Raw genomic sequence first — 13,999 nt, forward strand, 5'->3', positions numbered from 1 at the left:
AGTGTCGAGGAAAGCCCCTCAAAATATCCACTAACAAGGAGACTAACTAGAGAAGTTAAGAAAGAGAAGAGACTGAGTGTGGGTGTTGTGTTAGTTCTGTGACCAGAGGATGACTGCAGCGGTTTGCTTGATGTGTGATTTCCACCTTGCTGCAGCATAGTTTCACTCTCATTTCCATGGTGACAATGAGGACCTCTACTGACGCAGAGCTATTTATACCACACCGATTCTTTATGGCCTGCAGTTTTTAGCTTTCAAAAACATATACACATTGTTTAGAATTCACTAGGATCATCCGGGATAGCTGAGGTGCATTCCATTGAGTGTAACTTGAACAAATTCTTCTGTGTGATGTCATGGAGGGTGGAAATACCTATTCTGCGGTTTTAACTCTGCCGTGCACAGTGAGTCATCACATATGTGTGGTGGAAGCTTTAACCACAGCTGAATGGGTTGTTCTGTGCTCATCAGAACTATCCCTTTAAAGAGGATCAGAGAAAAGGTTTTTACCTTGTTATCAGTGACATTTTCAGTGGTGGACTTCGGCTAACAGACTGTTGGGTAGAATATATTAACTTCAAGGCAGCTGAATTCCATATCAACACACTCACTTCCGAAAAGACAGTTTGCCATATGATATGTGCAACATTACAGAAACTGAGGTCACATTTCAATTGGTTTCAATTGGGTGATCAAAATAACATGCTGAATAATGTATATCAACAACATTTGGTTTCAACATTCCCATATGGTAAAATAATTATGTATTCAATTAAAAGTGCCTAGTATAGTGTGTGATGGTAAATGGATCCCATATTTACCCGTCATAGGTGTATTGGGATACTGTTTCCTGACAGACGTTTGAACAGGACACCACGCATGGACATCCTGACGTAACCCAACACTGATGATAGATAAAACTGCTTGCCCCATTGGCTTGCACCTTTTAGGCTACTATGACCAGGCTTCAAGCTTTAGGCTGTTGTCATGTGTCTCTAAATTATGGCCTTAGATTAAAGACCCTTAAATGCAGTGTTTGTGAGACTGAGCATGAAGTGGTTGCGTAAGAGTTAAGCATTTTCTGTGCTTTCCATCTGGGCTATCTGAAACCAGCATTAAAACACCGGCATACAGCTGGTCAACTATAGACCCTTATGGGGAACAACACACATGCCAACTGTAATCGATACACCACAGTGGTCTTATTCCACTAGTCTCAGGTTCTTTCTTAAAGAATTTTGCTACTTTCAATTTGTTAGTTTGCTCATATTAACCAGTGGTCAATTTGTAAAAAAGTTTCAAGGGGGATGGTGTTGTCTGTTAAAATTAGAAATCTTTTAAAAATCTAGTTTAAAACACTTGTGTCAAGTTCTTAGAAATGTAATCTTTGTTTCCAATTTGGTTTCATACATTTTTGAAAAACCTTTATAGCATTTTCTACAAAAATATTTAAAACTAAAATTGTCATGTGGTGTAACCACAAAGTAAAAAGTATAATTACACTTTCTTTGCACCTTGAAAACATGGGAGTATAAACAACTTCATCATTAATTTCCAAAAAGTTTTCAAATACATTTTTCAAGGTAATTATATATATATATATATATATATATATATATATATATATATATATATATATATATATATATATATATATATATAAATATTATGAATTTTGTTGTTAAAATTATCAAGTTTTCTCAAGGTTACGCCACATGACTTGAACAAAATGTGCCTTTTCATAAAAATGTCCAAATAAATATCAGATGTTTTTTTTTTACTTAATGCTTAGTCTTGAGGGTCTAAAGACTGAGCTGTTTTATGGTTTTTATGGTCAATATAAACAACAAAATAACTACCTACACTACATGTTGGTTACACCACGACTTTGATTTGGTGAACAAAAGCGTTTTTAAATATGAATAATATTTTAAAACTCAACTGTTTCACTGCTTAATTTTTTAAGAAATAACAATAAAATATTATTCTGCACTAGTCATGCAAACATTTCTTTTTTCAGGGAATTTCAGCTTTTAATGAGACTTTGACTTTTTTACTGTCTCTGGACACCACATGACATTTTTTACTTTCAGCCCCAGAACAAATATCAATATGACTTAAAAATATGACATCAATATGACTCTTCTTTCATCATAGAAGAGGTGTATTCAAGTAAATGGTTTGTGTGAGTTGCATTTTTAATGTATTTTTAATGTAATAATCAAAGTCTCATTAAAAGCTGAAATTCCCTGAAAAAAGAAAAGTTTGCATAACCGGCAAATCACCGTTATTTAAAGTCTGTTATTTATCAAGCCTAAATAATTTAATATTTTACTTGCATGATTTGTTCTAAGTAATACATGACACAATTAATCTAAAAGGTAAAGGGGGATGGTGGTTTTACAAGGGGGATGCTTTTTGGTATTTCTTGCAACAAGGCAGATGCCATCCCCTCGCATCCCCTCTCATCTCGAGCCCTGAGCATAACATCATAATTAAATATAAAGATAAAGGTATAATTTGAAATGTCCTCATAAGCAGTATTGGGTATAATCTAATTACAAAGTAATTAGTTACTGTAATCTAATAACTTTTAAGTCAAAAATTTGTGTCATAAATTACATTTTTAATTCGTTTAATCAGATTATAGTTACTGACTTTCAAATAAGTTAATACATTTAAATTGCTCATTTCTAAAATAACATTATTTATGTACAAAACATTTAAAAAATGAATTATGTCCAAATGTATGTCTGTTTGTGCTTCTGTGACACTAACAAGTCATTGAAAGGTAATGTGTGATTTGAGTGCAACAATAAACATGTAGGAAATAAAGATATTATTTTGAATTGTTTGAGAGTAAAAACAAAAAACTTTTTGCAAAAGTGTTTTAGAAAGTAACTAAAAGTAATCTGTATTCCATTAAGTAATGAGTTGGGTCATCTGATTACAATTTTAGAGATGTAATTAGTCATTTATAGTGGATTACTGATACACTGCTCGTAAAATAGGTGTTTGTTACTTTCTTAATTCTACTTTGCACTACTTTTAGCCAATTTTATTTATTTGTCTTTTGCATACTGTGTTTATTTCACTGAGGTAAGCAATGGTTTTCCAAAACAAATAGGCTATATTCTTTGTCATCCATGTACCATGAGTAACCATAGTTTAAATACCGTAATTGCTGCAGTTATTGCTGCTACGTTTAAATGCAGGTCAAATATTATTATTTGAATTCTGAGATTATTTGTCTTCTTTTTCATGTATGTTTTGTGTATGTGTAGCTTATATGTGGCACTGTGCCATGTCAATTTTATTTTTCTTATAGGCCTAGGTGTCCGTAAACACTGTATGTATGTTATTTGTATCATAAAAGTTCAAAATGAATAAAAGAAATTAGATTTAAGTGGTATAAGCCACAACTGTTATAAAAAAGAATTTTAAAGGGATAGTTCACCCAAAAATGAAAATGCTCTCATAATTTACTCACCCTCATGTCATCCCAGATATTTATGTCTTTTATTTCTTCTTCTGAACACAAACAGCGATTTGAGAGAGCTCTGTTGGTCCATACAATGCAAGTGAATGGTGACCAGACCTTTCAAGCTCCAAAAAGCACATAAAGGCAACATTAAAGTAATACATAAGACTCCAGTGGATTAATCAGTGTCTTCAAAAGCGATATAATAGGTGTGGGTGAGAAACAGATAAATATTTAAGTCCTTTTTTACTACCTATTTTTATTGTATGGACTTACAGTGCTGAGGTATTCTTTCAAAATATCTGTTTGTTTTCAGCAGAAGAAAAAAAAAGTAATACACATCTGGGATGGCATGAGCGTGAGTAAATGATGAGAGAATTTTCATTTTTGGGTGAACTTTCCCTTTAATTAAATGTACGAATTTAATTTAATTTACGGACATTTAAGTATAGTATTTACGGAAACTATGAACATGGTAGGCTATATATTTCACATTTCGAAGTGCATGATTTGCCCATGAGCTTGTGACTGCAATTGCTGCTATTCAAAGCAATTGAGCAATATCTCTTGACACCACCAATAACACACGCGCTCAGCTGCAGAGAAGGCGGGTGGAGAGAAAGAGAGAGAGAGAGAGAGAGAGAGAGAGAGAGAGAGAGAGAGAGAGAGAGAGAGACTCACTCACACACCCACGATGGGTGTGTATACTGTATGTGAGTGCGACGGAGCGCAATATTTGTGCGGACTCGAAGCGCAGAAAACTCGGAACCACACATAAAGAGAGAAATAAATAAGGATTCGAGCACTGAACCGATCAGGGATCTATAGACACGGAATCACAAGGATTGAGTCTCCGACAGAAGCCTTTTTCCTTTAGACCTGCTGCCATTTACGATTCATCTGCATGGTCCAGCATCTTGACAGAGACTGATTTATATATGCATTACAAACAGCTAGTTTTAAAACCCTCTGATGCTATCGTTATCTTTTGTATCTGATTATTGGTGTAACTGACTCCACGATCAAGGCTTCGTGACAGTGGCAATGGTAAGCCTAATGCACATTTAGCCTTCTTCTCCGATATACGACCTGAAGGACTGCAGTGGAAGACGGGTTTCCCTGGGATACGTTTGGATTTTTTTTTCTTATCGTCTTAGGGGACACGATCAGCACTTGCATTTTGAAACATTGAATCTGTTCTAATGGCCGTCTTTTATTCTTGACACCTCTGTCCAGAAGGGAGAATATCATCAATTATTTTATAGAGTGTCGCTATTATCAGCTATGATGTAGACGCTCACGTCTAACCCGTCTTCATCAGTGTTAATTAGCCTATTGAGTATTAATTACGATCAACACACAGGGCCTTCTTGCGATTTCGGTCATCAAAATGCCGGCTGGAATGAAGCCTCTTGAAAAGTTCTTGAAGAAGCAGACCAACGCACTCACGCGGGCCGGTGGTTTCGGGGATAAGGCCACCGGCACCGGGGCATCGAGGCGGCGGGCCAGCCTGTCCCGTGTGGTGCCGTTCTTCAGGGAGACGTCTCCCGAGAGCGGTCCGGCCAGGGAGGTGTTCAGCCCGGAAACAGAAGAAGCTCCCTGCTGGCCCTCCGCCACTGCAGACATCAGAAGCCCGTCGCTGTCCAGCGACGAGCAGAGCTCGGAGGCGAGTCTGGACACGAATTGGACCCCGCTGCCCGCAGACACTCCAGAGAATCTAGCGCTGGCGCTGCTGGACAGTGTGGCGGGAAAGCGGTACGGCAACTGTACAGGTGAGTTCCATTTTCCCGCCAGGCCAGCTTCTCTCTCTCTCTCGAATATTTGTTCTAATAAGTGCTGCATCTGAAAGATCTTACTGAAGCTCAGGAGAGTTAGATTAAAGACCCACATTAAATGGTTGATGTTTCAAGAGCACAATTAACGTTTGTGAATACTGTAACAGTTCCTGTGTGTTGCTATGATCGTTTAGTATGGTGCACGGCTGTATTGGTTACAATAAATTATCCTTTACACTAGCTCCTCCAAGATGCTCGAGGGTTGGATAATAACGCGGGTGTTACGCGTGTAATAGAGGCATGTAATAACAAGACGCATTTATTGTATTTCTGTCTATGAACACCACCAACCTGTCAAACGAACATATTTGGTCATCTTTAGTCCTGTTTTGGGGTCTTGCGTTTAAGAAGTGACAGGAATATTCCGGGTTCAATACAAGTTGAGCTCAATGTACAGCATTTGTGGCATAGCTAATGTTAATTACCTCAAAAAGTATTTTGACTCGTCCTTCCTTATCTTTAAAAATAGCTAACATTTGAGGTTACACAGTAAGGCATTTAAAATAAAAGTGAATGGGGCCAATTTCTGAAGGTTTAAAGGCAGAAACGTGAAGTATATAATTTTATAAAAGCACTTACATTATTTCTTCTGTACGTGTATGATTTGAGCAGTGAAGTTGTTTAAATAGTTGTTTTTACTGTCGGTTTTTGGGGTCGTCATGGCAACAAAGTTGTATAATTGGAGATAACATCTCAGAAAAGATTAGTAAGCGATTTTTTCTCACTAAAGTCATGCTAACACATATTGTTTACGTAGTAGCTATAATAGAGATGGATGGGCAATTTTGTAGTCAAGTACTCTAACCCACAAAAAACAAGTAACTGATTACTCTTAAATTAAAATGTACGTTAAAAGTAACAAGTATGACACCTATGTAAAAATTATATATTGTTTTATACATAAACGTTACCAAGAATGGTTTTAAATTAAGGTAGCTTTAACAAACTATGCTTTTCTTTTGGGGAAAAAAATGAAATGAAAAACACAAAAAATATTTGCACTCACCCGGAGTTTAGAAACATAGAGACCGATTCTGAAGACTTTTGTGTAATGCACATATACAATCTCGAGTCTACATAAAGGCCATTACATTTTTATCATATCACGTCCGTTGGTTTGTATGACTCCAACAAGAACCGAATATCAATAGAGTAGAATTCAATAAGAATGTTGAAAAGGTATTGCTAGTGCTACACTAGGCGACATTTGGTGAGAGATTCAGAAGGAATGTACAGTATTCAAGTTGTCAAGTTAAAAATAATTTCCACCTTTAAAAACGCATCTCGAGACACCTGCGTTCTTTTATCAACTTTTTTTCTGAACGCGGGAGTGTTCCACGATTCATAACGAAAGGCTGTTTTCATTTTCCGGTCTCCTGTGTTTTCACTCGCATCTGCATATTTTTTAGTGGATAATGTGATGTTTAGCCTATTAAATTTGTACAAATTCCCAATTACAAAAAACACGTTGCTCCATAGTGCCGATACAGTGTCGCGATGATCGTCTTTTGACAGTGTTTCATCCGTTAAAGTATAGGGAGTGTACTTCATGACATGAAGTAGTGGGCCAATGTTAGTTACGTTGGTATCATAAAATTTATGACAACCAACAGCTGCACAAGTTGAGCCTGAACAAATTTGAACTCCAATGAACACTTAAAATGGTTGTTGTTCTCCATCTGGATCGCTTGTTTGGGTAGTTTTTACATTGTTTCTTATGTAACCAGAAACCAGTCCATTGGCAATCAGAATCATCATGGCGGCTCCCAGTACGTCATGCTTTTTAGTGCAAGAACAAGTTCGGTCTGAGCGTTCTGCTTCATTCCATTGCACTCCATCTTCCTGGGTCTAAACACAAGAACGCGTCCTGTGTGAATGGCCCCTGTAGTGATATTGGTTTCGAGAACAGGAAAGATACTGTTGTTTTGCTAATTTAAACAGCTACAGTGCAAGATGAAGGCTAGTTTATTTGATTCCCTCATCAAAGTACATCGTGGCCCAATTTGCTCAACAAGCCTGCACTGACTGTGCATGCAACACCTCAGTCGTAACACAGCCATAAAGGTGTCATGATCTTTACATCAGTAAAGCCAATTTATAGAGCCAGTAGGCCTATATATTATTATTTGCAAACAAGTTTTTGATGGTTTACTTGGCCTCTTTTTTCACAGGGAAATGGCATGAGAGCAGACCACTATATTCAGGTCTTGAAAGGCCATCAAAGCTGAGCTACAGCCGTAAACGCTGAGGTTCATTAAGCACTGGCAGTGGCAACATTTAAAAGGTCACAGATAGGGATTTCATGAAATAGTACTTGCATAACTATCAATAACAGGTTCTATCACTGAATGAGGAACTTGCTGGAAAATTTCTTGAAATATGGGTGGAGCTGCTGCTGGAGTATTTCTTTGGGTATATTGGTATTAAGTGTTACCAAGGTGCTTTGTCCTCAAATTGGTGTTATGAATGTGTCATGAACCAACAAGTTGTTACCATCTATACCTGACTTAGACATACATACAGCGCGAATCACTTGCTTGAGGTAAACACATTCAGCCCCTATGCCAGATATGGGGATTTCTATTTTAGCCTCAGACAAAGGACTTGTACAGAGAAATGACAAATTGTGGGACTTTTTGATGGGAATATGGTGTTGCATGTGTCTACAAAACATCTGCAACAAGTGCATACATGTTACCTGTTCCAGTAAGTTCCAGGACTTTTATTCCATAAAGAATGGCTCTCATACACATTCATTGGCAGTGAAGCTTTGCAGTCATAGGGCTGCAGCTCTCGCTGCACATGTGCATTGGAGTGTTTTTGTGAAGTAACCATGGAAACTGCAGGGATTTCAACAGTATGCCGGTGCATAAAGAAAGAAATATGCTTTATGTGAAATCAATGGGCAGACAGGCCGCTTGCTTCTGTCCATTGTGTTATTAGGATGTATGAAAAACTGTTCTTTTTTGGTAGACAAGGTAAATGATGATTTTTCTTTTCACTGGACTGTTCTACCTGTGTGAAAAAGAAAGAATGGTGAGGAATGGTTTATACACACACCAAGCTCAATTGAGGTAGATTGTATGCTTTAAAGAGTAAAAGGTAAAAAGACAGATGTGTTTGGAAACAAGCTTTCCCAAAGGAACCAAAGGAGATTTTTATTTTTATTTAAATCTCTGACTTTTGATTGCAGGTATCTTGGCAAATTTTAGCATATTTTGTGACATTGTTGAGATTTCTTCTGAAACAACTGGCGACATGTGTGAGATTACCAGCTGAAGACTTAAAGGGATAGTTCACCCAAAAATGTAAATTCTTTCATCATTTACTCACCCTCATGTCATCCCAGATGTGTATGACTTTCTTTCTTCTTCTGAACACAAACAAAGATTTTTAGAAGAGTATCTCAGCTCTGTAGGTCCATACTGTACAGGTGAATGGTGGCCAGAACTTTGAAGGTCCAAAAAGCATATTAAGGCAGTGTAAAAGTAATCAATAAGACTCTGGTGGTTTCAGAAGCGATATGATAGGTGTGGGTGAGAAACAGATCAATATTTACATCCTTTTTTTACTATAAATCTCCACTTTTACTTCCACTTTCTTCTTTTGTTTTTGCCGATTTACATTCTTCATGCATATCGCCACCTACTGGACAGGGTTCAGCCACTTATATTGATTCTGTTTTGTTGTTTTTGTGACTGAGCTCTGACATCCTTGTTTTGTGTCTTGTCTAGTCTATGTGAGAATGTATGGCTCGCCCTTTTGGCGTTGTTATTGGCACGAGTGCATTGCTCTTATGTCATCTTGCGGCATGTACTCGTGTCAATTGTTTTGTGTTAGTCTCTTGCGACCTCGGGCGCGCTTCGTGTTGTGCTCACGTTGGGCTGTGTATTCGAGTCGCGATCCGTTGTCATGTTGTGCTGGGGTTCGGCCACTTCAGTCTTGGTTGCCTGTTTATCTGTGGCCGAGCCCTCACACAAATGTCCTGTCTTGTCTGTCGTTTGGCATGAGCGCATGTTGCTGTTGTCTCTGGCGATATGCGCTCGTTTCATTCGGATGTTTGTGTCTTATGAGAGCACGCGGCTTTGTTTTGTTTCTGTATTGCCCTGTGTCTCTCAGTCTTGCGTCACACCCCACTTCCTTGTTTGCCTTTTATTAGTTAATTTGCCCTACCTGTCACCTGTTAACCTGTTTGATTTCTCTCCTTATTTTAGTTCCTTGTGTGCGCTGTCCTATGCCAGTTTGTCTTGTTTCCTGGTCCAGTCTGTCTTGTCAGTAGTGTCTCCTGTTTTGTTTTCCAGTTTTGCTCCAGCCCAGCCCGTCTTTATTTAGTCGCCCTGGACTGTGTTGTTTTCTCCCCTTGTGGAGGTTTTGTTTTTCCATTTCCTTTTTTGTTGTCACTTTTATTTGATTAATAAAATCCCATTATCTGCATTTCTAAGTCTTGCCCTCTTTTCCTTGGTTCAAGTGGCGTGCGAACCGTGACACATATTACATTAGTGATTTTTCTGCCCTTTGGTTTGTGGGGCTTGTGGATTTTGACATCTTTAGCCAGACATCTGAAACCACATCTATAGAATTTTACATCTAAACTGGCTCTCATTGATCAACAGTGTAAATTGAATCACTACATCAATAGTTCATGTGGTTCACAGCACCAAACTCAGCTCTTTAGAACTCTTTTTTAAAAACAATCTTTTAAAAAACAGATTTAGCAAACACATTCTATTTGAGCTCCTGCTAACCTTTAAAAGGATGTCCTGAACTAAACTATTACTCATTTTGTCTTCTTGACAGCTCGTTTTGAAATAAATACCTTTGTCTTTCTATTTTGGAGACATTTTTAAGCAATTTATCTTGAACTACTGCTCAATATCTAGCACAGATCAGAGAGATTTTAATTTTATGTCTCACATTGAGGCATTTAGCCCCATACCCAACCTGTTTATCTTTTTTGGGGGGGGGAAAGGGGGCTGTCATGCCTTGCCTCAACTAGATAAGACTGACATTTTTGCTACAATTTGTCATTATAGACATCTGGAAACATTTGAAAAAGTGCCACTAATCCTGGATTAGCCAACAATGGACTTGCAATTTGACTCATCTAGTTTTGTTGTCTGTGGGATGATGCTGGATTATGAACTGAGGGAAGTCCACTGATCCAGGGTCAAGAGGTAATGCACTGAAATAAGGCACTACGTACTGCACAGTCAGTTCATCAGAATTAAGCCACATACCCCAGCTGTTGGCAAAATGAATGACTGTAGACAGATGCATTTTATAGATGGATACATTTTTTGGTACATTTTTGATAGTCTTTGCGAGATCACCCAAAAATCATTCACTCACCCTCATGTTATTCCAAACCTGAATGAATACTTTCTTCTGTGGAACACAAAAGGAGGTTTTACAGAATGTTACCATTCACTTTCATTTTATGGAAACAAATAGTACAAGAAAGTGAATGGTGACTGAGTTGAGTCAGGTTGTGAGCCGGTCCCTAACATCTAATGTTCCATGTAAGAAAGAAAGTCACACAGTCTTGGAACAATGAGGGTGAGTGAATTATGACAATTTTTATTTTTGGGGTGACTATCGCTTTAAGGATATTTAATAATGCTATGTATGACTAACACTCAAAAATATTATTTTTCCAAATTCGACATACTTTTATATACTTTTGTTTCCTTTATCCTAACACTTTGTTTCCTGTGGAATCCAGAATTCAACAGCAACCTTAGATAATTTCTAAGACAACACACCCTCTTGACACAACTTTATCTCTGGAATGTGCACAGACACCTGATGTGTATGTATAATTACTGGTAGCGTGCAATGGAGTGATTTTATAGGACTCATTGAACCGAGATTAGCAAAATTGATCATTACATAACTTTGTTTACCTTTAGCCCTTCCAGTTGTAAGCCAGAGGCAAAAGTAGTTGTCTAGGCTGGCGTGTCAGAACAAAGTTCCAGAGGGCAAGGCAACAGCAGTCTAACTGCTGTTTGATTCGTTAGCGGTGGTAGTTGCAGAATTTGGAAAATTTTTGCTCCACTCATAGGTGAGGGGAGTGGCTTATACCTTTCTCACTTAAAGTGGCCATATGTTTTAGCAGCATATCAGTGTACAAGAGACTGTGCACTCAAGCAGTGTTCAATTGAAATAAAATTGTCCTCTGTCTGCTAAGAATGATAGACAGATACTGTATATATAGGCCAGGCCAATTGTTATTTCGTTTTTCTGTCCAGTTATTTCAAATCTCATGTAAATGCAGTTTTCTTGCGTTGTCTGATTTTTTGAAGAATCTGATTTTAGGTCACTATCAGCATATTGGCATGCATGTAAACACACTCATTGTCATGTCAAAAGTCTACATGTAAAACATGAACCTATGTGACGTTAAAATGTGTTATCTATTACGACACTCTCATTCTAAAAATAGAATACACATGAGATTAGTCATAAAAAAGCAGTTTTAACCACTCAGTGATGATTTAAAATAATATAAATGCAGTAGATAGTGTGTAATTTGTTATGTTTACATGTATTCATGGCATTAATGCTAACGCTAAAATGCTATATGTGGCAGAGACTATTTAGAAGAGACGGGACACTTCTATTAAAATGAACAGGAGAAATTGGAATGGCCAGTGGTCAGTGGATGCAGAAAAGGAAGTTCTGCCTTAGAGGTAAAAGAGCCAGTCACCTTTTAGATACTAACATTGTGGTTTTACGGTTTTCCCCCAAATAGCTGCCCAGCCTGCCTGAGAGCATTCCAAAGATGGCTGTCAAGTGGACTGACTTGCTAAAAAGACTTTGTACCTGGTCATAATATACACCGGTTACCCTCTGTTAATGTATTTTATGATGAATTTTGTGAAAAGAGTCCAGGTAAGATCATGAAAAAGGTTAACACTTTAGGTTAAGCAATTCTGCACTCCAGTGTGTTTATGTTGACTGAACTCGAATGAGTGAAGAAAGTAACCAGAAAAAGATGTTGCCGTCAAAGTAGGTGGACCAGTGGCAGAAAGGTGTTTATCAGCTGGCACAAAGTTTTCTTGAAAGTTTGTGCAGGCAAGCTGATTTGAACCACTGCATCAAACTCAAAAACACCTTAGTTTGGCCAGATTTTGTTTGAAATGATGTCCAACTGTTCTTTCTTCGATTTCACTAGAAGTATATTGGCACTGTAAGTTGTATTTCCACAATCTACCGACAGCCTTTTCAATGGATAATGCACATTTTCTGTTTTCAGATATTTTTAAGTGAATTTTGAGTAAATATTGTGTGAGATATATGTTTAATTTATGTTTAAGTACACCATATTGGTCGACCACTTATCTGGATCATACATGATATTTCTGGTCAATATATGATGAGTCATGTGTCTTATAAGCTGTTTTTGAAGAATATGCATCACATAGTTGAGTCATTTGTCCCTCACCAAGCTTATTTCTATACTTTAGTACCTGGATGGTGATTGGTGACAAATGTAGTTACAACACATACCCAAATATTAACCCTCAAATCAGTACCACAGCATGACCTATCACTTTTTAAGCTACTAAACTATGGCAGTGTCTAAGGATAGTCTAAAGTCAGCTTTAAATGGTGCTATTCATGTGTGATTTACGATGATTTACCTGGTCACTAAAGGCTAATGAAGGTAAAGATAGATGTAAATGGTCTTTCTAGAGGCTAGACTGATGCCGGGTTGTGTAAGGACCACCCCACTCTCCATGTGCTGCTTTCCTGTGGGCCGAAATTGTCCTCAGGCTGTTTTAAAGAATCTTTGGCAAGCAAGAAAGTGTGGAGAAAGAGAGAAAGAAATGCATGCAGGGAGAGAAGGAGAGAAGTGCAATTGGAGAGAGTCTGTTTGTGTGGGAGGAATGCTGGCATTTTTTTTTTTTTTTTTTGCTTTTGAAAAGAGCGAGGGATTAGAGTGGAATGGCTGCCCACTCACTGGCCTCCCTTTGCAAGGCTTTACATAACATCAGGAGGAAAAGCGAGATATATCACTCTCTTTAATGAGTTGTGCCCACTCATTTTGCACTCGTTCGTGCACCTGGGCAAGTGAGAAGCAATGGGGTCCCCCTCGGCTCTGTGCTCAGACCATTTGCATTGTGAATATGTGGTTTGTTTGAAGTATGTTAGTGATGCCAGGTGTATATGTATGCGGAGGGGGCGGCAAATTTGTGTTGTATCTGTAATGCTGTATGTGGTATTTTCGATTACTGCCTACATAGACAGCTACCTTCTAAGGTAACTGAAATGGAACCTCAAAAGTGGCTGATTTGTACCGCTTTACATAGGCAGTAGCTCGACTCAAATGATTGCAGTAAAGTTTGATGTTAGCATATTTCTAAGCTAATAACACAATACCCTAATAAGCACACAAATACATAGCATATAAATGTAGGGGAAAATAATTAAATTTTAATTAAACAAACAAAAAAATTATTTATACTTTTCAGAATTAAATGAAATATTCACTACCTGTCAAAAGTTTTGAAACACTTGATTGAAATGTTTCTCATGATCTTAAAAATCTTTTGATCTAAAGGTGTATGCTTAAATGTTTGAAATTTGTTTTGTAGGCAAAAATATAATTGTGCCACCATATTAATTTATTTCATTACAAAACTAAAATTTAATATAAAAAAATTAAAATAATTTTTTTTTG

At 37.5% G+C, this 13,999-nt stretch overlaps 1 protein-coding gene across 1 annotated transcript in view; it reads left to right on the forward strand.

Annotated features, from left to right (window-relative positions):
- The first annotated feature begins 4,163 nt into the window (after window positions 1-4,163).
- Window positions 4,164-13,999, forward strand: part of LOC127452228 (rap guanine nucleotide exchange factor-like 1) — a 58,341-nt gene continuing 48,505 nt past the window's right edge. The window contains exon 1 of the mRNA XM_051717576.1: window positions 4,164-5,253. Within this exon, the coding sequence (XP_051573536.1) occupies window positions 4,872-5,253 (382 nt within the window). The 5' untranslated portion in view covers window positions 4,164-4,871. The remainder of the gene's footprint in view (window positions 5,254-13,999) is intronic.

Source organism: Myxocyprinus asiaticus, chromosome 14, assembly GCF_019703515.2.
Source record: "Myxocyprinus asiaticus isolate MX2 ecotype Aquarium Trade chromosome 14, UBuf_Myxa_2, whole genome shotgun sequence".
NCBI lineage: Eukaryota > Metazoa > Chordata > Actinopteri > Cypriniformes > Catostomidae > Myxocyprinus > Myxocyprinus asiaticus.